General features: G+C 42.4%; 1 protein-coding gene and 1 pseudogene across 4 annotated transcripts in view; one reads left to right on the top strand and one right to left on the bottom strand.

The window, feature by feature from the left end:
- The window catches only part of VWA5B2 (von Willebrand factor A domain containing 5B2), a 99047-nt gene that overhangs the window by 44822 nt on the left and 31727 nt on the right, over positions 1 to 22498 (top strand). For 2 of the 4 annotated variants that reach the window (XM_053390729.1, XM_053390726.1), the window contains exons 3-5: positions 19903 to 20079; positions 20542 to 20703; positions 21528 to 21759. In XM_053390729.1, the coding sequence (XP_053246704.1) occupies positions 19941 to 20079; positions 20542 to 20703; positions 21528 to 21759 (533 nt within the window). In that variant the 5' untranslated portion in view covers positions 19903 to 19940. Of the gene's footprint in view, positions 1 to 12243; positions 12820 to 19902; positions 20080 to 20541; positions 20704 to 21527; positions 21760 to 22498 lie in introns of those variants that run through there. The other 2 variants (XM_053390727.1, XM_053390728.1) reach the window with 2 other exon arrangements.
- On the bottom strand, positions 7555 to 7755 carry LOC128414959 (uncharacterized; annotated as a pseudogene).

Below are 22498 nucleotides of genomic sequence, written 5' to 3'. Positions count from 1 at the left end.
CTATTTATGGATATCTAACGACTTGGTTCGTAAATTATCAAAAACGGAAATTTGCCTAAAACATGCTATGATCTTAATGCAGTTTTTATGGACCTGAAAGTGTTCGTACAGGGTTCCTTCAGATGGAGAATAAATGATGATTTGTTGAGAAGTACTTCAATTGTAAACAAAGCCCCAAAAGCCCTAAAGGACTATTTTGAACTAAGTGTGAATCAGAATGGAAACAAGAGTTACCGTATTTTCCCCTCTATAACACGCATATTTTTTCTCCTAAAAAGTAAGGGGAAATGTCTATGCATTTTATTGAGCGAATGTGTGGTTCCTGGAGCCGACTGGCCCGAGTGCATCACACATTTTCTTCGAGGGTCGTCTTCGTTGCGGTCAGCAGAAGCCAGGGAAGTGCTTGCTAGGAGGTTTGGCCACTCTGCAGCGCGACTGTGTGTTTGCTAGTGTGTGTGCTTTGTGAGTGTGTGGTTGCCTGTGTGTTTGTTGGCTAGCGTGGGTGCTTGGAGGGAGTGAGAGAGTGACTGACTGCTGAATCTTCTCCTGCAATTTGCCTTTTAAAAAATTGGAAGCAGCGGGGCAGTAAAAACCACCTCCGAAAGCCCCATTTTCCCCTTCTAAGGCTGCAGCTCGGCTTTGGGAGCCCTGAACCCCTGCCTTGTTCTTGAGGGATCTTTGAGGTTTTCCCTTTAGCTTTAACCCAGCCCCCTTATTTTACCAGTTTATCTTCATTCTTGGTGTGGTAAACTGATTGCAGGCAGCCACACATGCGTTCGAGCCTCCTGAGAGAGAAAGCTGTTGCTTTCCTGCATTCTGCCTCAGGGTCTTACTGCCCACCCTCTTCTGTTTCGTTACTGTGTTTGCTCAAACGGAATAAAGAGCAGAGAAAACCCCTCCCCTCCAGGCAAGCAGAGGAACATATTTGTCTCCCTTTATGAAAAAGAATCTGGGTATGGCTAGCTTTGTGATCTCCGCCTTTTGAAGGGAGGTTTGCCAGTGGTGCTTCCAAGATCCTGTATGATGGAATGTGAGCCCTGGATAACTGAAGTATTTGATCTGTTCAAGGTTATGGCCATCCAGCACCCATTTAGACCAGGAGAAGCTTCTTTCAAAAACTACAGTTTTAGAGTTTTCATAATTAATGGATAAACCATTTCCAGAACAGTAATCAGAAAATTTTCTCAGCAGATAATTCAAACCCGGTCTGGAACTTGAGATGATGGTTGTGTCATCAGCATATAACAGCAAGGGGGTCCTTCTCATTCCAATTTTTGGAAGGTGTCCATCTGGGTCCATTAAGCTCTCTTCTAGGTCATTTAAGAATAGACAAAACAATGTGAGGTCCAGAATGCATCCCTGTCTCATCCCCCTAGTCATCTTGATGCTGTTCGATAACTGTCTCTGTCGACCGCATTGGACCTGCAGTTTGGTTCCATTGTACAGGGCTTCTATAAGAAAGAGGAGTTGTTTGTCCTGCAAAATCAGATTTAATTTGGACCATAGCTGGGATCTGGGGATGGAGTCAAACACTGATTTCAGATCCATGAAGGCCACGAAGAGTTTACCCTATAGAGGCCTAATATACTTCTTGGCTAGGAAAGACAGCATTAGACAGTGGTCTGATGTTGAATGGTTCTCACGAAAGGCTGCCTGGGCTTCAGATAGTATATTATGTTCATTTAGAAAAGTTGTCAGTTTGCTACTGAGGAATCGGGCATACAGCTTCCCAATTATTGAGAGCAGGCTAATTGGCCTATAATTGGAGGGTACATTTGGGTGGCCTCTCTTAAAGATTGGGACTACTATAGAATGTTTCCAGCTATATGGTACCTTACCTGAGTTATTTACTACCGTAAAAAGTGCTGCCAGAAGCGGAGCCCACCAGTGCTGGTTTAATGTAATCAACTCCGCTGGGATAAAGTCTTTCCCCGGAGCCTTTCCGCTCTTCAGATTCCCAATTAATGTATGGACTTCCTCCACAGTAACTGGCCTCCAATGAGGGAGCAGTGACAATTCTGCTCTGTTATCATCCTGGAAGCTGGAAGGGAGGTTTGGATTTTCCATAAATATATTTCTGAAGTGGTTCTCCCAAACCTGAGCTGGAATAGCACAGCTGGGGGCTGAAGAACTATTTTTCATTGAGTCCAGTTGCCAAAAGAGTTTAGTTTCATTGTTTAGTGAGGCATTCAATAGCAGGAACCAGGAATTTTGTTCGGACTGCCTTTTTTTTTTTGAGGCCAAAAGGGCTTTATACTCTTTTTTGATTTTGAGATAAGATGGAGGTAAGTAATTTAGTCCAGCGTTTCTATAGACCAAATAAGCTTAAGGCTTCTTTCTTTGTGCAGCACTCTTGGTCAAACCAACAGCGCCCTTTAGCAGTGCGTGGCTTGCCGGCTGAGTTTATGTTGACAGAGACCACATCCTGCAAGGACTCAATGAGATTTTCGTAAGCCGTCAGGGAGGAATCTATTGATAAATTGTTTATTATAATTGATCTTAACTTAATTGCAGTTTATGAATTCAATCTATTCTCAACTGCAATTGCTATCTCAGGTGTCTCAGTGGATGAGTCCAGTTGGTGGCACTGTCTCAAGGGCGATGCTGACATCTGATTTGTACTTGAATGGGAGACCCTCTGGGAATACTGGGTGCTATAGGCTTTTGCTTACTTCTGACAGTCAGCAGCCCCGCTTTGAACTCTTTCCCTCCACTTGCCATCCATTTCATACCAGTCGCTGTTGCCTGTTCTTTCGATCTTTTAATTTGCTTTCTTTCTGACCTGCACATAGCTATCAACCTTTCCTTTTTTTTGCGGGAAATTCCCTTATTCCAGTGCCATTTCCTGCTGCTATCCCGGATGGTTAGATATCTCGTAAACTGTCCCCGGGACAGGTGAGGCTGCTGATCCCTTATTTTCGAGGCTGCTGATCCCTTATTTTCAAATCTGAAAGTTGACAGCTATGGACCTGCACCTTTCGAACCTTTGGCGTGTTCGAAGAAGCACGTGAGATAGGTGCTAGATATTACCACAATTATTATAATAATGCAAATTGCAGGAGGCATTAGATTAATTTTTTTTACATTTAAGCTTCTGACTCAATTCTATGGTTTTAATTTTGTCTCAGGTGCCATAATTTCTTCTTTTCAATAGCTCTAGTTATTCGCAGGCTTTAACCACTAGAGGGTGCTGTTGACTGAGTTATGTTAGAAAAGTGTCATCCAAAAAAATGGTTTTAAGAATATAAGGAAAGCCTGCTGGATCAGACCAATCACCCATCTAGTCCAGCATCCTGATCTCAGAATGGCCAACCAGATACCTTTGGGTAACCACCAAGTAGGATTGATGCAGAAGAGCAATCTCCACTGCTGTGGTTTCCTGCATTTAGTACTCAGAAACATTCCTGCCTCCAACGGTGGCAGCAGATCATAGCCATTGCAACTAGTAGCCATTGATAACACACTTCTGCATCTGCTTCAACACAGTTTTCACAAATTATTGAAACTCAGAAAAAGTGAAGAAATCCATTCTGGGTCAGAACTGATGAAGAACCTCTTATTGCGCAGCTCACTTTACAAATTAAGAACAAATAATGGCCACGTTTTCAAAACTTGTTAGTATGGTTTTCTTTAGACTTCATTTATGGAGGGGAGCAAAACCACCTCATGAAGTATGCATTTTTAAAGTTGAATTAAGTAAAGACTTTTTTCTAGCAGACAGAATCCATAAATAGGGTCATTTTGTACTAAAAGCAGTATCTCTGAATCTTTCAGCCCAGGAAGTTATGCGATCCACGTAGAACACCTTATTCCCTTTAGGTAGGCTGAAGATTAACAGAGCCCTGTCAGTTTACACCTTCTGCTTTCTATTACCCAAAGGCAAGGTTACAGTTGCTAGGGTAACCTCATAACAACTGTGTGCACCCATCTGCATAGGATTTACTTTCTCTAATTAAAAGTCCATGGAGTTGATCCATGTCCTGACATATTAGAGGTCACGTCCCTGTTCTGTTAGATAAGCATATACCATTCTTTGGTCTGGTTGTGATGGGAAGGTTGGCATCTCACTTCAGTGTTATTGATTGGAAAGAAAAAGAATCCAGTACTGGGGTGAGCTAGTGATTATCCCCTTCTGATTTGTTCATCCTCAGAGGGAGATGAATAAGATAACACCCACTGTAATACTCTGTCTATATTTCTCCCATGGCTTATTTTTCATTAAGAGAATATGTAATGCTCAAATTAGATCTTAGCATTGCTGAATATTTCTCACTCTACATTTGTGCCCATTTATCACTTCCCCCATTTGTTTAAAAGATTATTCAGTTATTTTGCTTATTTTGCTTAAGGACTCAGAATGGCCTCCAAATAACCCCATGAGTAGAATGTAAATCTATTTGCATATAGTTGGTTTCAGATGCTATTGTCCTAATAGCAATGGGAAGCTATTTCTATGGGAGTTGTCTTATGGAATTCCACTGGTGCCCATCCTGATTCCTATGCTTATTTAACATCTCTATGAAGCTGTTGGAAGTTGTCATCAGAATATGTGGAGTGAGGTGGCTAATGAAACCCAGCTCTACCTCTACCATCTGAATCAAGAGAAGCAGTTCAGGTGCTAGGACCGAGCTTGCCAGCAGTGATGGGCTGGATGTGGGTCTACAAATTTAAACTGAAGAAACCAGAGGCCTTCCTCCTGGGCATAGTCGGCCAACTGGTGCCAAAGAAGGATAGAACCTTCTTTATGTACGCTACAACAGCAGCAAGAATACTTATTGCAAAGTATTGGAAGACACAAGATTTACCCACCCTGGAAGAGTGGCAGATGAAGGTGATGGACTATATGGAACTGGCGGAAATGACTGGCAGAATCCGAGACCAGGGAGAAGAGTCGGTGGAAGAAGATTGGAAGAAATTCAAAGACTATTTGCAGAAACATTGTAAAATTAATGAATGTTAAAATGATGTTGGATTGAAATTGAGTGGCCTTAGCAACAAGATCAATAAGAATATGTAAAAATGGATTGATAACGGATGAAAATATATAGTTATAATATGTTGAGATATAGAGTTATAAATGAAAGAGGGTAAGGATTTGCCGAACTAACCATGTGAATGGGAATCCAAAAAAGGGAGGTGTGAGGAGGTCAGGGAAATAAGCAAACGAAACTTAAGATATGAAAAAATTGATTTGTTTTTAATTTTTTCTATCTATTTTTTCTGTATTTTGTATTTTTTTTCTATGTATTTTTGTATTTTTTGTATTTTTCTCTTTTTTTCTCTTGTTTTCTTTTTATTCTGTAATTTTCTTCTTTTTGTAAAACTTCAATAAATATCTTTTTTTAAAAAAATAAATAAACTGAATTCAGTACAACAGAGGTGCCAGGTTCTTAGGTCTGGGAGGTGGAATTGCACACCTCTCAAAGGAACTGGTGTATAGTTTGAGGATCTTGATCCATTAATTTTAACTTGAGGCCCAGGTGGCCTTGGTGACTTGGAATGCCAGCTTCCACCTACAGTATATATACCAGCTATGACCTATTCTGGACAAGAATGACTTGACCCCTGTACTCTTATACTCTAATAACCTTCAGTTTAGGCAACTGCAGTGCACTGTACTTCTGTATTCCCTTGAAGATGGTCCTGAGGCTCAAACTAGTGCAGAAAGCAGCAGCCTGTGTGCTGCCAGAGGCATGGTCAGGAAGAGCAACTGCATTGACTGCCTATTCACACCCAATGAAATGCACTGCATGAAAACTCCATGTATTTAGTGGCCAATTGGTTAGTATGATATGGTACTTAAGATTTTGGGTAAACATACATAACAACCCCCCCCCAAAAGAATCCAGGGAACTATAGTTTAAGGGTGCTGGAAACTGAAGGGTGGGTAAACAACAGTTCCCAGGATTCTTTGGGGGGGGCATAGGGACTGTGCATCTTGTTGAAGCAGAAATACTACTATATTATTATTATTATTATTATTATTATTATTATTATTATTATTATTATGCATTGACATTAATGGTCAAAGGAGGGACAAATATTATAGTGCATATCAGTATAGGTTCAGGGGAGCAGAATGTAGCAATGTAATTTCTGTATTTTTCTTCACTACATTTATAAAAGCATGGAGTAAGAAACATTTGTGCAATCGTTTCCTCCGTGTGCCACACCCCTACAGCAAATGCAAGGGAGTCCTGCTGCTTGCTAATGTTGGCTTCTCTAATGAGATTGATGCAAGTGCTGCAGGGCTGTATGCAGACGAAATGCGTATTCTTTAGGCATGCAGCTGAAAGGAAAAGTGCTGCTTCAGCCATGCTCAGCACAGTTTTCTCATCAGGAGGAGGAGTTGCTTGATCATGTAATGCAGTTTAACAGGTTGGCAAGTGCTGTGGTCCCAACTTACCTGTGGTTCTCCCAGAGTCCTGGAGGCTGAAGATACATTTATTTATCTTTTTAATTTGTTTATTCATAATTGTACAGGTGGGTAATGCAATTATTTGGCAGCAAGTCATTGTAGTCCTGAAGCAGCAGCAGAGGGCCAGGTTGGGCAAGGTGGTGGTGTGCCTAGTCCTGATCTGGTGCCAGACAATGAATCCTCAGAGGAGGAACAGGACACCCCACATCTGAAGGACCAGGCAGGGCACCCTGAGTCCAGTGCTGAAGATCCCCTTGATAGGACTTCTGGGTTGATACCTGAGGAAGAACCTCTGGGCATGTCAGAGGAGGTTCTTGAGAGTGCTGGTGCCAGCAGAAGAACAATGGCACAGTGTGTGTCTACAGGCCTAGAGTCAGAAGCCTACTCATGAGGAAGGTGTCTTTTCATGAGTAAGCAATCTCTGATACTTCTTCACTGCTAGCAGCTGTGGTTATATGTCCTTGAGGTATGCTTAGCCTGTACTAGAAACTGGGCTTTTAGTGTTGCTACACCAGTTCTCTGGAATCAATCCCTGCACTTTGATGTAAAGGGGCTTTGTGATTCACTTTGTGTAAGGGGGAAAGAGCAAGCCATTTCCCATCATGCCTCCATAAAATAAAAAGGGGATCCTTTGGTAGGTGTAATTGATGAGAGGGTACAACATTTTTCAAAAGTCACACAGGGAGCTGCCCAGGAATGCATTGTAGGGTAAATACAGTGGTACCTCGGGTTACATACGCTTCAGGTTACAGACTCCGCTAACCCAGAAATAGTACCTCGGGTTAAGAACTTTGCTTCAGGATGAGAACAGAAATTGTGTTCCGGCGGCACAGGCAGTAGCGGGAGGCCCCGTTAGCTAAAGTGGTGCTTCAAGTTAAGAACAGTTTCAGGTTAAGAACAGACCTCTGGAACGAATTAAGTACTTATCCCAAGGTACCACTATACAGGACTTTCACTTTTATCAGAATAAATTGTCAGTTGAATTGGAATGGGGGTTGACTTCCGCAGGTTATTCTTTTTCCTGCTATAGCTCCAAGTAAATTCTAGTTGTATCAGTGAATTTTACAACATAAATATTGTGAAACATATTATACTGTACCCATCAAGAAAGATATTTCTATTTTCCACTAATTATATAGTTATAAAACACCACCATTATGTAGTTACAGTAATAGCTGCTTAAATTGTTCAGAAATTGCTCCCTATTCTCTAACAATGGCAGGCTCTGAACAAAAACGTATAAGTTGATATTGCAAGTGTGTTATCCTGAAATAACAGCCTTTTACTGATAAGAACAGATACTACACTTGATCTTAGCCAAAAGGCCGAGAAGCGATGGAGATTGGATTTGTTTGTACCTCTTTTCTCTACCATTAGAACTGTTTTATAAAATTGATGAACGTTAGAAAAATGTTGGAATGAAATTATTTGGCTTTAGCAAAAATGTTTAAAGAATTATGAAAGAATGTTATGGTTATGAGAAGCTGGTAAGGACAAGATTTAAGTTTTAAGCCTTAAGATTTATCTTATTATAGAAAGATAAGACTAAAACAGTTTAGGGTAATGTAATGACAGAATATTATGAAATATGGAAAGGATTTGCTGGGATAATTAATAACTAGGATACAAAGAAAGGGAGGAGGAGGAGGTCTAAGAAAGAAGGTAATGACAGTTGAGGATTTGGAAATAATGAATTTGTTTTTAAATGTTTTTAATTGTTTGTGATGTATTTTTGTATTTTTTTTCTTTTTTTGTTTGAATCTGTATTTATATGGTGGTAGGGGTTTGTCTTTTTTCCTTTTTAATTTGTTAATTATTTTGATTTTGCATTTTTCTTTGCCTCTATTTTATTTTGTAACATTTTGGAAATTCCAATAAATATCATTTAAAAAAAATATGAAATAACAGCCTTTTACTTCATCAAGCAAGAAATTGCAAAGGTTCCAGCCACACCTTTCTGAATAGTTCACCTTTGTGCAATTCAAATCAAAAAGATTTTGGTGTTAATTAATTATTCCCCATGGGACGCGGGTGGCGCTGTGGGTTAAACCACAGAGCCTAGGACTTGCCAATCAGAAGGTCGGCGGTTCGAATCCCCGCAACGGGGTGAGCTCCCATTGCTTGGTCACGGCGTTTCCGTGCGCTGCTCTGGTTCTCCAGAAGCAGCTTAGTCATGCTGGCCACATGACCCAGAAGTTGTACGCCGGCTCCCTTGGCCAATAAAGCGAGATGAGCACCGCAACCCTAGAGTCGGCCACGACTGGACCTAATGGTCAGGGGTCCCTTTACCTTTACCTTTAATTATTCCCCGCCCCTTAAGTGCTTGTGATGGCATTGAGTACATTTCTAGGTATCCAAATAAAAAATGTTCCAGATACTAAATAATAGTTGTTTCCTTCTTCATTCCTGACCAGGATTTACTAAGGGTAGATCCTTCAATGGAATTTTCTGAGTTCTTTGTTCTCCTTTGGTATAGAGTACCAGGTGGCAGTCACCAGGGCCATTATAAACCAAATCTGAATCCTGTGGGAAAACCAGGACAAAGCTGGAATGTAAACATATAGTTAAAGGATGCAATCCTAAACACAGTTACTAGGGAATAAATCCCATTGGGAAATACCTCTGACTAAATATGCTTAAAAATATGCTGGACAAGTCTTTTCAGAGTCAGCACTAGGACTTTCTCCTGGCAGATAACAGCTGACACGGTACCAAGGAGTCAGGATAGGCAAACAGGAAGAAGGCTGGGATCTCAGAACAGGCAAATGGACAAGATAAGAATAAAGAATTTAGAGCTTGCTCAGAGAGGAAAAAACAACTGTTAATATAATTCACAGGGGAACTGTCCAGCCTGCAAGTGGTTTGTTCCTACTTCCTTTTGGAGGGACTTGTGGAAGGCTGAAGGAAACTAAAACAGGACTCAGTTTGGGTCATTTGGACTAACTTTGCTTCAGGTCAAGTAGGGCAGTTCTGCTGAGCAGTAAATTATATCCAGTTAGGAAAATTTCTTAGTTTAAGAAAATTGAAGAGTGCAAGAATAATACCTTAAAAAACAACAACAGTTGAAACATGTCCTTGAAACAGTTTTTAGATTTTGATACCATGGACTAAAACTCTCAGGCTGAAACTAAGTAAATTAAAGATGAAACATCATGATGGGTGTGGAAAAAGGGAAGGTGCAGCTAATGTTCAGTGATGCATACCCCAAAGTCACTGTGGATAAGATTGCAGCCTCAGTAACTCCAGTGTAATTCCAGTTTTATTTCTTATTTTTCCAGCCTGTTGCAGCTGCACATTGCTGTTTTAAATATTTAATAATATTTATTTTGCATATTATTCAACATGCAACATTATATTAGTTAATATTAAATAATATTTATTTTGCATATTACTGTGTCTTTTAGGATATGCACTGCCTCATGACTTTCATAAAGAGGTGGTATAGAAATGTAATAAATAAAGCCCTTCCAGTTACTGAAAGGGGAAAATAGAAATGCTTCTGTTGCATTACATGATCAATGGGTTAGTAGTAAGACTGTGAATAAATCAAAAGAGTGAAATCTTTCCATGTGTACTCTATCAAACCATGTTTATTACATCAACCTCAAAGTATCCCTGCAGCGATACTGTGGTTCACACAGGCATATGTATTCACATGATTTATTTACACTTGATTGCAGGCAGCTGAGAGTCAAATGGAACATGGTGGTTGCCATAGGTTTCTTTTAATGTGCCTGCCCTCTTATGTAAATGAGGAAGTTGTGGTATGCCTTACTTTAACAATAACAGGAGTGTGTAAGTTACAGATAGGTAGCCGTGTTGGTCTGCCATAGTCAAAACAAAAAAATTTTTTTTCCTTCCAGTAGCACCTTAAAGACCAACTAAGTTAGTTCTTGGTATGAGCTTTCGTGTGCATGCACACTTCTTCAGATACACCCATCTTCATCTTCAGATACAGATACATTTCAGATACACACTTCTTCAGATACTTCAGATACAGTGTGTATCTAAAGAAGTGTGCATGCACACGAAAGCTCATACCAAGAACTAACTTAGTTGGTTTTTAAGGTGCTACTGGAAGGGAAAAATTTTTTTTTGTTTTGAGGAGTGTGTAAAATAGTGTGCTGGACTTTTACCCATTCCCATGCATTACTTCCCATCAGTCTGTTGTTTTAGACACTTTCCACAGTTCCCAATACTGGAGCCAAGAAGTGAGAAAAGTGCCTGGAGTATTGAAGGTGAGATACTGGTTGGGGTGAGGATTTGTGCTTAATCGACTTGGTCATGTACACAGAATAGACATGTACACAGAATAGACGTGCTCAGCGGGTACTGGCTTCAGGACAAGACCTGTTGGCAGACCAACTCTGTGTTACAAATATGTCTACAAGCATGACATGAAGGCTGGCAACATTAACCCCGCCATATGGGAATCCCTGGCAGACAATCACAGTTCCTGGAGACAGACAGTTTGTGTATCTTCAGCATGGACCATAGGAGGCATGACTGCCAGAAGGAATACAGAGAAGAAATGCCATGGTGCACCTGTAGCAGGAAAATCGGACCCCTTCATCTGCCCCACCTGCAATAAAATATATCTCTATTGTATTGGTCTATACCGCCACAGCAGGCGCTGTAAGTCTCCAACAGTTTGACTTTATCCCTGATGGCACGCTGTTCCATTGTCTCCAGAGACAGATGAATGCCAACAAATATATGGGGTGCGTTATATGGGGTATAGGGACGTGGGTGGCGCTGTGGGTAAAACCTCAGTGCCTAGGACTTGCCGATCGTATGGTCGGCGGTTCGAATCCCCGCGGTGGGGTGAGCTCCCATTGTTCGGTCCCAGCTCCTGCCCACCTAGCAGTTCAAAGGCACCCCTAAGTGCAAGTAGATAAATAGGTACCACTTTATAGCGGGAAGGTAAACAGTGTTTCCGTGCGATGCGCTGGTGCTGGCTCGCCAGAGCAGCTTCGTCACACTGGCCACGTGACCCGGAAGTGTCTGCGGACAGCACTGGCTCCCGGCCTCTTAAGCAGATGAGCACGCAACCCCAGAGTCGGTCACGATTGGCCCGTACGGACAGGGGTACCTTTACCTTTATATGGGGTATGGGGGGGTGCGTTAATGATAACCCATCATGTCTGGTTTGGCCCCGAGTGTGTAAACTGTTTCCACTGAAAAACATTGTTTGAGGTGATGTAAAAGATCTCTCCACAGTGGGTCTCTCATGACCCAGGCCAGCCTTTCTGTCCATCTAACCCAGTATTCTCTATTATAACTGGGCACATCCAGGGTGCACCCGAGAATTGTTTGTGTGCTACACTCAGTAAAGAATCTGTGGGCTTGCTTGGGAATTATAGCTTCTTGAAACTTTTCATGACATTTCTAGGCCTCATGGTTTTGGACAAACGTCTGAAAGTGTGTGTTGAAAGCACTGAAACAAGTCATTATCCCAGTGTGCCACAGCAGATACCACCTCCTTCTCTGTCTTCCACTACTCTAATCCTTGTGAAAACATTCTGTTAAAATCATATTCTTCTAGTAATGGTAAACAATGTATCCCATAGCAGGATTTGTGTTTCTTTGGTGCAAGAGATGGAGTTACTTTGTCCAAAATGAGATAGATATAGATCAGGAGTAGGCAACCTAAGGCCCGGGGGCTGGATGCGGCCCAATCGCCTTCTCAGTCCGGCCCACATACGGTCCAGGAATCAGCATGTTTTTACATGAGTAGAATGTGTCCTTTTGTTTAAAATGCATCTCTGGGTTATTTGTGGGGCATAGGAATTCGTTCATTTTTTATTTATTTTTTTCAAAATATAGTCCAGCCCATGGTCTGAGGGATGGTGGACCGGCCCACGGCTGGAAAAGGTTGCTGACCCCTGATATAGATGATTATAGACTATACCTAGTGTCCTTTCTCTAATAAAGTTGCCCCTCTTTCCTATCCGTTCATTACCTCTGACAGGCAGACTTTATAATCCAGAGAACAAGGCAAAGACAATGCTTGCAGAACTGGCTGTTTTCTCTCCTCAGTGCTGTCAGAGCAGTGCAGACAGCCTGGCCCTTTAATTAGGCCAGGCTTGGAGCTGCTTCGTTTCCTTGCATCTGGCTGGCACTGAGGAAGTAGAGATGTAGCCACTACGGCATTGAGGCAGCCAGTACTAGAGAGAGTCTGCAGCAGAGAGGGAGTGTGTATGTGTGAGTGAGCAACCGCACAGGGAATCTGACAGTTTCCCTCTCGAAAGGGAGAAGACAGAGACTGAGAGGCTGGAGAAACTAGGCTTCTGGTAACGCTGGATGCCAGGATCCCATCCAGAAATGTGCTGATTTTTCATCCATATTAATTCATCCCAAACCAAGCTGGTTAAAACAGCAGACGGTGTGTCATTCTCCAGGTAAGCCCTTCATGCTCAGTTGTTTGTTGGGTAACTTTGTAGGGCAACAAAAGAGTGGGAGATTGGGTGAGGCCAAGTAGCACAGGAGGCAGTGACTGTATGGGACCCTGGCTTTGGGGGGGGCAGGCACCCCTTGAGTGTAAGATCTCCCTGGCCAATCCCTGAGCAAGGAATAACTTTAGCTTGCTACTGTTTCCCATATATTTTTTAAAATGAACAAATGGACAAAATCTTTTGCTTTGTTACAAAGCGGATCTTGCTAATTTGTCTTGATGACCGAGAAACCCATATTGCAGGTATGTGACCCACATTTTGTGAATGGGAAAGGGAGCAAACAGAACATGGCACACCAAACCTTTCAGCTGTCTTGGCAGCTGCTCCTGCTCCTGCTGCATCACTAACAGACCTGCACTTATGTATTGAACATGTATCATATTAATTATTTACTGTAACTCATCATGGTATATTAGCAAATGTTCCCAACCCTCTGTTGTTAAAAGTATTCACCTGGGGGCAAACAGGACTGGTTTAGTTCTAATTCTGCTCCACCGTTTTTGAAAAGAAACGGGTAAGGAGTGCTGGAGGTCTCACACCCCCCACGAGCTATTGGATTGGAGGTTTCACTTGACTATAGGGGTTTTCCCAGTTTTGGGGACAACTGATATATTAGGCTGAATTTTTCATGTGATCAAATACGTTGTAGTCTTAGTAGAGGAAACTCCCAAGTGAGCGTCTATCAAATTGCTCCAAGAAGGTGAGTGAAAGGAGTCTCTCCTTTATTTCATTCTCAAGTTGAACTTTTGTCTATTTTATTTAATATATTTCCTTTCAAGACAAAGAAGCCTGCTCTAGATGGTTTGCCATAAAAACAAAACAATAAAAGTATAAAATACAATTGACCAAAACAGTAGCATACAGTAAAAACATTTCAATCAATGAAAAATTTGTCACAGAACAACAGTTTACAAGATATAAACCAGCATTCTCATAGCATCACAGCCCAGAGTGAGTTTGGGCATTTCATTAGGTTTGTGGGTTCTAGATCAAAATTTAAATTTCTTGTCTGCATGGCAAGACTAAGACTATTATAGGCAGTGAACCCCAGCAGGAGGCTCCATCTTAATACCTATTATAATTAAATATGTCATTGGCACCAGTAGTCTGTTTTCCCATTTTAGACCTCTTGTCCTGGACCAGAGAGAGGATCTCAAGAGTGCGTGCAATAATTCAGTTGGCATAACCACAAAAGTTGTGGGAAGGGGTGTGACCTGAGAGGGGGGTAGCTTAGTGTAATAAGGGCAGTCTCCGGACAGCTAGTGAAGTATCTCAGATAATCCTATTTAGAATAATGTCCTTATATTCCAGTCCTGAAAATACAACTCCATTCAGTTTGTTCTGTTGGCTCATTATTTCTGACTCTGCTCCAGCTTTCAGCTACCAGGAAGTTGGGTGAGAATGTTTGTCACATCTCTGTGAGCTTTTCACAACTTCTCCAGGTTTGCCTGCAGGTACTAACCTCTACTGTCCATGCTTCTGCTTTTGTCTTGTCTTGGGTAGGTGGTGGTTTATGAAAGTTTAAACATTTGCAGCAAAGAGAATGGTCTGAACATGTCATGGTCCCTTTGAACTCCATGATTCTCTGTGTTAGGCTTCTGCAGCTAAGCAGAAGTAGATCTGGTTAGCAGTAGATGGGAAGCTGCCTGGTATCCTATGCATGCGTGATCAGCTCCTTGGAGCAGGGGTGGAGAACCTGTGGCATTTGCTGGACTACAATTCCCATCATCAATCAATCATTTTATTTGTAGGCCTCCTTTCCAAAGTTAGAAGCTCAAGGCGGCTTACAGCATGAAAATTAATTACAACCACAACAAAGGCAGTCATAAACAATAAGTAAAACATCAAAAGCTATACAACCAAACTGAACAATTTCCACATAAATCTAAAGATGATCTAAAATAAAGATACAACAAACTAATATCAATAACAGCAACAACCCCTCCTCAACAAAACCCCCTAAACAATACACCCCAAAAGTCATCTTTGATCATTGGTCATGTTAGCTGGGGCTGATGGGAGTTGACATCTATAGGGCCACAGGTTCCCCACCACTTCCTTTTTAGGGAAGCCTTTAATGTTTAACAGACCACTGTACAGTGGTACCTCTGGTTACGTACCTAATTCGTTCCGGAGGTCCGTTCTTAACCTGAAACTGTTTTTAACCTGAAGCACCACTTTAGCTAATGGGGCCTCCTGCTGCTGCCGTGGCGCCGGAGCACGATTTCTGTTCTCATCCTGAAGCAAAGTTCTTAACCCGAGGTATTATTTCTGGGTTAGCGGAGTCTGTAACCTGAAGCGTATGTAACCTGAGGTACCACTGTATTTTAATACTTTGTTGGAAGCCACCCAGAGTGGCTGGGGAAACCCAGCCAGATGGGCGGGGTATAAATAATAAATTCTTATTCTTATTATATTACTATTATTTATTCACAAATATAGGCAGGTTTCTTACCTAACATATGTGTTGGTGCACTATAAAATGATTCAGAAATGTATGAAAACAAATAGCAGAAGCAGTAGATGAGATGAAAGAGCCAGTGTCACTCTTGGATAAGGCTCCACTAAACAATCATGATGTCTGTGTATGGCAGGCTGTGGGGCCCCTACAACAAAGTCCTGTTCTGGGCACTGCTAGATCTTTTCGAATGAAGGTACCTGGTGTAACGCCTCTACAGAATATCTCAAAGATGAGGGGCACCTATTGTTTAAATAACAGATTTACTGTCAAAAACCTTTGCTATGGATCTCTTTTAGCTACTGCATACAGACAAAAAAGAGTTATTAAAAAGACCAAAGATTTTAAAGAGAACTGTACAGGTGATTATGTTCCCAACACAGGGCTTATCCACACTTACCTTTTGCTGTACTCTGGATCTTTCCCTACAAAAAAACTGCTCTTTAATGCTGAATCAGTGTAAACAGTAATTTCGGTTTTCCACATATTACCATTTGCTCCAATTGAACTTCAGAGAGCAAGTTTTCACAGGGATAGCTCGAGAGAGAAAAAGGGGGGGGGGAGGGGAGGCACTCTGACATGGAGCTTTAAAGTGCAGACAGAGCCTAGAAAGAACAGAGGAAGCTAAGTGCAGAAAAGCCCTTAGTTTAGTTGCAGCAATTCTTCTATATTGCTACAGCCATGCTATTCCGTTGTGGCAAACTCTGAGAGAGCCCCCTTCCTAGTTCTGCAGTCTTCTTCTGGGAAGGGCTGTAGATCTGTGGTGGACTATCTGCTTTGCATACAAAAGATCCTGGATTCAATTCCAAGGATCCCCAAGCAGTGTTGGGAATTGTGCCCTGCCTGAAATGCTTGAGAGACACTGTACAGTGGTACCTCGGGTTAAGTACTTAATTCGTTTGGGAGGTTCGTTCTTAACCTGAAACTGTTCTTAACCTGAAGCACCACTTTAGCTAATGGGGCCTCCTGCTGATGCCGCACCGCTGGAGCACGATTTCTGTTCTCATCCTGAAGCAAAGTTCTTAACTCGAGGTACTCTTTCTGGGTTAGCGGAGTCTGTAACCTGAAGTGTATGTAACCTGAAGCGTATGTAACCCAAGGTACCACTGTATAATCAATAAACACATGAGACGTAACCGGCTGTGTTCTTAGATAAATAAGGTATACTATTCATGTATCAAATCATAAATTTCAACGGAAGTAACTCATAAAGTTCAACAAATGAACAAAGCAGAAGACCCAGTGGATCAGATCATTCTCTAATCAGTTCATGCATAAGGTCCATCCGTGTAATAGTGTCTATTCCACCTGTCTGTTCATAAGGTCCAAACAATCCACATGAAAGGTTGTTGCTGTTCCACAGAATCCTTTCACAGAGTCTAAGACAAGGATTTCCAGAATATTGGCCTTGTTTCGCCGTCATCAGTAGTTAAAGTTCATATGTGATATTACAGGACAATGGCTCTTATGGCATAGTAGTAGCTGCTACTACTATGAAAGGATTCTGTGGAACTGCAACAACCTTTCAAGTGGATTGTTTGGACCTTATGAACAGACAGGTGGAATAGACACATGCATGGACCTTATGCATGAACTGATTAGAGAATGATCTGATCCACTGGGTCTTCTGCTTTGTTCGTTTGTGGAACTTTATATTGAAATTTATGATTTGATACATGAATAGTATACCTTATTTATCTAAGAACACAGCCGGTTATGTCTTGTGTGTTTATTGAGTATGCTTTACGTGACCATAGGTTAGTTTGTTGTTGTTTTGAGAGACACTGTACACACAATTGGAGAAGGTGTCAGTTTTTAAGAATGGGACACTTATTTTCTACCCTGTTCACATGTACACACACACACATGAACACACACAGCCACCACCCCTGGATACAATGGGAAGAGGATCTTTTGCTAGGGAGAAAGTAGCAGAAATCCAGGGTTGTTTGTTATAATATTAATAAGATTGTAGGCCGCTGCATTCCCAGAAACTAAGAAAGGATTGGGGGGGGGGAATCACAGGGTGCTAACCTGTGGATCTGTGTTTATTCATTACAGACTGCCTCACAGCTACCTGCATAAAACATAAAGACCAGATGGGTCTTGTTTACTTTGGTAAGATAAATATAAAGGTTACTGATGATTTAAAAGAAGAAAAAAGCAGGCAGTGAGAAGTCATTGGTAAACATGAAGCTGCAGCCAATCAGTGTCATGGCAGACAGAAATAACACATGCATTGCGCATGAAACCATAAGGTCTTGAGTAGGCAAGGAGAGGCTTTGAGTCATGATCCATATTCCATGGCTTCCTGTGGATTCAAATGGTTTGATGTAGCTGGTGGTGAGCTCTGAGAATGAGTAGGCTCAGCTAAAACCTAGTGGTCAGTGGCAGTTCTCAGGGTTTGGGGAAATACGCACCCTGTTGTCAAATCTCCTGTCTTATTACTGTTTTGATTGTTGCTGTTCTGGAGAGTACAGCAGCTAACCACTCTAACCATAACAGCAGCTTTAAGAAACCAGCAACTCCCTTCCACCCCCATCTGTTTCAACAGGTCACTGCTTACGTTGCAAAGAGAAATGCAAGCACTGAATCGACACATGTTCAGGGTTGATTAGCTGCTTTGCATAGCACCTCTGTTTGTTTTTCCATGCCATCTTTTTCATGAGCAGCAGCTGGCCAGAACCTCTCCAGTGTAGCCAGTGCTGCATCTACAAGGTCACCTGGAAACAAAGGTTTATTTTCAGAATACGGATCATCTTCCAGTTTGCTTGAGCCCTCAGTGGGGCCCAGACTTTCCAACGGACCAATGAGAGAGGGCAGCATCTGTTCGCCCCATCCCATACTCCACCTACGGAGGTTACCTGGGTGACCAATTCACACATGTGGAAGGGAAAAGAGTAGAGAGTAGCTGGGATGTTAAAAGATACTTGCAATATTTGCCAGGGCATTAATTATTAACAACAATAAATTTGAGAGATCATGAAGTAGGGGAAAGTGGAAAACTCCAAGCAACGGGCAGCTTTCAAAGGCTGTGTACACACCATACATTTAAAGCACATGAGTCCTCCGAAAGACTCCTGGGAAGAGTAGTTTCTTAAGATTGCCAGGAATTGCATGTCCATGTGTGGTGAACTTCAGTTCCACGGATACTTTGGTGGAGGTCATGTACTTTAAATGTGTGGTGTTTACACAGCTTATATCATGCAAGACTGCCTAGTTCTGATCATAGGTGTATAATCTTTGCCCATGTTTTCCTTGCAACTGTTTTTGAGCATAGATTTATGCGATGACTTACAGGCTAATACGTCACCCATCTTATGAGTCTTTTTTCCTTTTGTAAAACTGCTTCAGGGGGAGGTTTTTCCTTTGTATAAATTCTTTTATTTGAGGGGGGGGGATGTGCTTCGAATGTGCTTTGAAGGTGTAGTGCGTACACAACCTTAAATTTCATCCGCAAGAGTTCACATGTTGTTCCAAGTGCAGTTGTACCATTGATTTGTGTAACAGCACAATGTTATTCACAGGTTTTTTCAATTCCTTTCCTAATGAACCCTAGCATGGAATTTGCCTTTTTCTCAGCTGCTGCACACTAGGGTATCATCCACACTTACCTTTTGCCCCACACTTTCAAGGTGAATGTCAGCACTTTCAAGCTCTCCCCCCCCCCACTACTTCCCCCAGGAAAACCCACTCTTTAATGCTGCATCAGAATAAACTGCATTTTGGGTTTTCTGCAGAGTCCCATTTGCTCCAATTCAGCAGTAGAGTAGACTTGAGCAGGAAAGTGCTGAGGGGATATATATATATATTGATATATTGATATAGATAGATAGATAGATGATAGATAGATAGATAGATAGATATAGATATATCGGACACCCAGCTTTAAAGCATAGACCTGTGCCTAAAAACATGGCACAAAGGAAGTCTGAATGAGCCCTAGGGCAACATTATCATTGGACTATCCACTATGACCCCAAGGTCTCATTCCTAGTCAGTCACCACCAGTTCAAACCCCATGAGTGAAAATAAGATTTTTTTTTGCCCCTCTATGCATCAGTTTACACCTGTTTACATTGAATTGCATTTGCCATTTTCCTGCCCACTCTCAGTTTGGAGAGGCCCTTTTGGAGCTCTTCACCTTTTATTTTAATGACCATGAGCAATTTTAATTAAAAATTTGGCCACCTGACTGCTCACTCCTAACTCTAGAGCATTTATGAATAAGTGAAAAAAACACAGGTCTCAATACCAGTCCTTGGGGGACTCCACTTTCTACATCTCTCCATAGAATTGTCCATTCATTTATACTGTCTGCTTCCTTCTACTTAACCAATTCTTGATCCACAAGAGAACCTCAGTGTCAGAGGACAGTGGTATTTCCCTGGGTTCTCAAGGATGGGTGAGGATCCAGGGTGGAGGCCTCTAGTCAGGAAGAACCAGCGAGCATGGATGACTTCTCCTGTGAGCTGCTGCTGCTAGAGAACTTCATCTCTGGAGGCTTTTGGAGCAGAGCCAGTGCAGGGCCTTCTCTATTGGCATGTCCTTGTCTTTTCTTATCTTCATAGCTGCAGTCGGTGGGGCTTTTTAGTTTCACCTGAAGATCATGCCAGGCTTGTACTGCCGGCCAGCCTGGACAGCCCTCCCTCTAAAAAGCTCTTGTGTGAAAGCCTGTGCCAATGGGTATTCCCTGGGAGTCACTGCCCACCTTACTTACATCAACTTGGAGGAAGAGCCTATAGAGGGTAAGAGCTTTTTGCAGCTACAGTGGTAGGTTATAACTGCACAGGTGGTAGATGCTGTTCTAGATCTATCAGGAATGTAGATGACTCTTGGCTCTTTCTGGTGCTTCAGATGCATGATTCCCCATTGACAGAGATGTTACATATGGTATAGGTGTAAGTCCTATAAATATCTGAAGAGCAGAGAGGACAATTTTCTTCTCTGTTGAATCACTGGGTAGATTGGAGAGCTTCCACCTTGTCCAGTGCTGTGATGGGAAGAAAATACCACCCCTCACTCCTCTGCTGATCTGCACGGTTCAGCTGAAGAGGGATGGGGGGTTGTGCATGTGTGTGTGTGTGTGTGTGTGTGTGAGAGAGAGAGAGAGAGAGAGAGAGAGAGAGAGAGAGAGAGAGAGAGAGAGATTTGTTTGATTGCAAGGGGTGGACTGATTACCAATGGACAATCTGGCTTTCTATGCACAGGAGTCTTCATTTATCCCCTGGAGGAGTCAGAGGTGGTCTCAAGCTTTGAAGCTATAACAGGAAACAGAGCCTCCACGTTCCAGATCCAGAACCGGCCCAGTGTGGAGGACTGCTGCATTGACTGTAATGCAAGCTGGAACCAGCCACTCTGCTGCACCAATGGTTGGTTGTGGTAACATCTCCTTGCAGTGCTCTGCCTCTGGCACTGCTGAAATGAATAGCAAGGTGGGACTTGAAGCAAAGACATCAATTCAGGACAGTTTCACATTTTGGGGGCTATGGAAGAGTTAGCCAAAGGTGATTTGTCTTCTGCTTTCATGCAATAAATAGTTCAGCTTTCCATCCCAAGAGCACTATTCCTAGGCTAGAACTCAAGGCAGGCTACAATGATCCATTAGAAAGCTGCTAAAAGGCATGAGCTATGAGTCATGCCGCAAATCTCAGCTCTGCTGTGAACACATCTAGTAACCACGATCTAGCACTAGTTGGTTTCGGTCAAGCCTTCTTGGTCATCACTCCTTCTGTACTATACGGAATAATAATACTGGACTACCCAACAGGGTGTTTTTCTATAAGTCGAACAAATAATGCATATGAAGCCGCTCAGTAAATTTCCCACTGTTGAGCTGTTCATTAAATTAAATCCCAAGGGGATGCCTTGGCTGATGTGTGCAACAGTGGATGGGTTGAGTTTTCCATGAAGAGAACTAGGTAGCCACAGGTAAATCTGTGGCTTTTGACCTAACCGTTCTCACAGTTTGCCAATCGATACAGTGCCAAGAAACTTAAGTGAGATAATCATTAAGGGTATTTGGGGCTCCCCCACCTGCACTGAGGTTATGCAATGACTCCAGTCTTCACCTTGCTGTATGGGTAACTCAGTGAGAAGTGTGGCTCCAAGACAGTGATAAAGTAAAGGCATTAGCTTCCCGCATGAGTGTGTAGGAGGCACCATCCTAGCTACCTCCTCTCTGCCTTCTGCCCAGGTCACTTGATCCTTGACGAAGACTTAGCACGTTCCACGTTCATCATCAGCACAGGCCCCGTTGGGCCTTCGGAAACCTTGACTGTAGTCTTCAGCAGCAGTCGGGAACTGGCAACCCTGGCAAACGGCGCCCTACGTGTCCTCTTCCCCTCTGTGCTCACGCCCTTCGTTGTATCCATCCCCGAAAGTGAAAGTGAGGCGAGAGGCTTATGTGACGACAGGTTGGCCCTATGGTGATTTTCATGGCTTTCTCAGAGTCTATGCTATGCAAAGGGTAGGGACTGGAGGAGGTTATAGGGACCACTGACAGCTGGCAAGTGCAGGTCGCAGGAATCAGAGCTTTCCTGCTGACTCATATGGGTTCTCTAGCAAATGGGAGTGTGGCACAAATAATTGATAATGGGAGCCTGTGCCAATTAGAAACTGGCTGGGAGTCACATGACTCAGCAGCAGCAGCAGCATCCCTTTTATATCCAAGGTTAAGGTTATGAGTGCCTTTGCTTATTGAACCAAAATGACACCACTCACTCATAAGAGGGAATCATGAGCATGCGCAGAGGAAACCCTAAGTTGAAAGGAGGGATCCCTAAAACAGCCAAGGAAGGACTGAGAATGTTTTGTGGGCCCAGAATACTAACTAACATTGGATCAAAAAATGCAAACTGGATGGGAGGTGGAATAGAATGGAGTATGGTACAGGAGGGCACTCCACTGTGCAATATTTTGTTGAGGTCCCTCTTGTGTCCTTCAGTGGAGCATTGCACAAAGGCTGGATTGATGGTTTTAGAATAGCAACTTATGACCTTTTGCCACAGTGGGAGAATGGAAATTTAAATGTACAGGCTAGTGTTCAAGTCTAGCAGTCTTCTCTCAGAACCCCTTTACAAACTGATGTGTTGAAAACATAGCTTGGTTGCAACTGTGCAGAGTTCAGCATTGTGGGAGGAAAAATATGACTCCCTGTGACCCATG

The sequence above is a fragment of the Podarcis raffonei genome, chromosome 5 (genome assembly GCF_027172205.1).
Source record: "Podarcis raffonei isolate rPodRaf1 chromosome 5, rPodRaf1.pri, whole genome shotgun sequence".
NCBI classification, from domain to species: domain Eukaryota; kingdom Metazoa; phylum Chordata; class Lepidosauria; order Squamata; family Lacertidae; genus Podarcis; species Podarcis raffonei.
The sequence above is the reverse complement of the archived record's forward strand: the minus strand, read 5'-3'. Positions and strand labels throughout refer to the sequence as shown.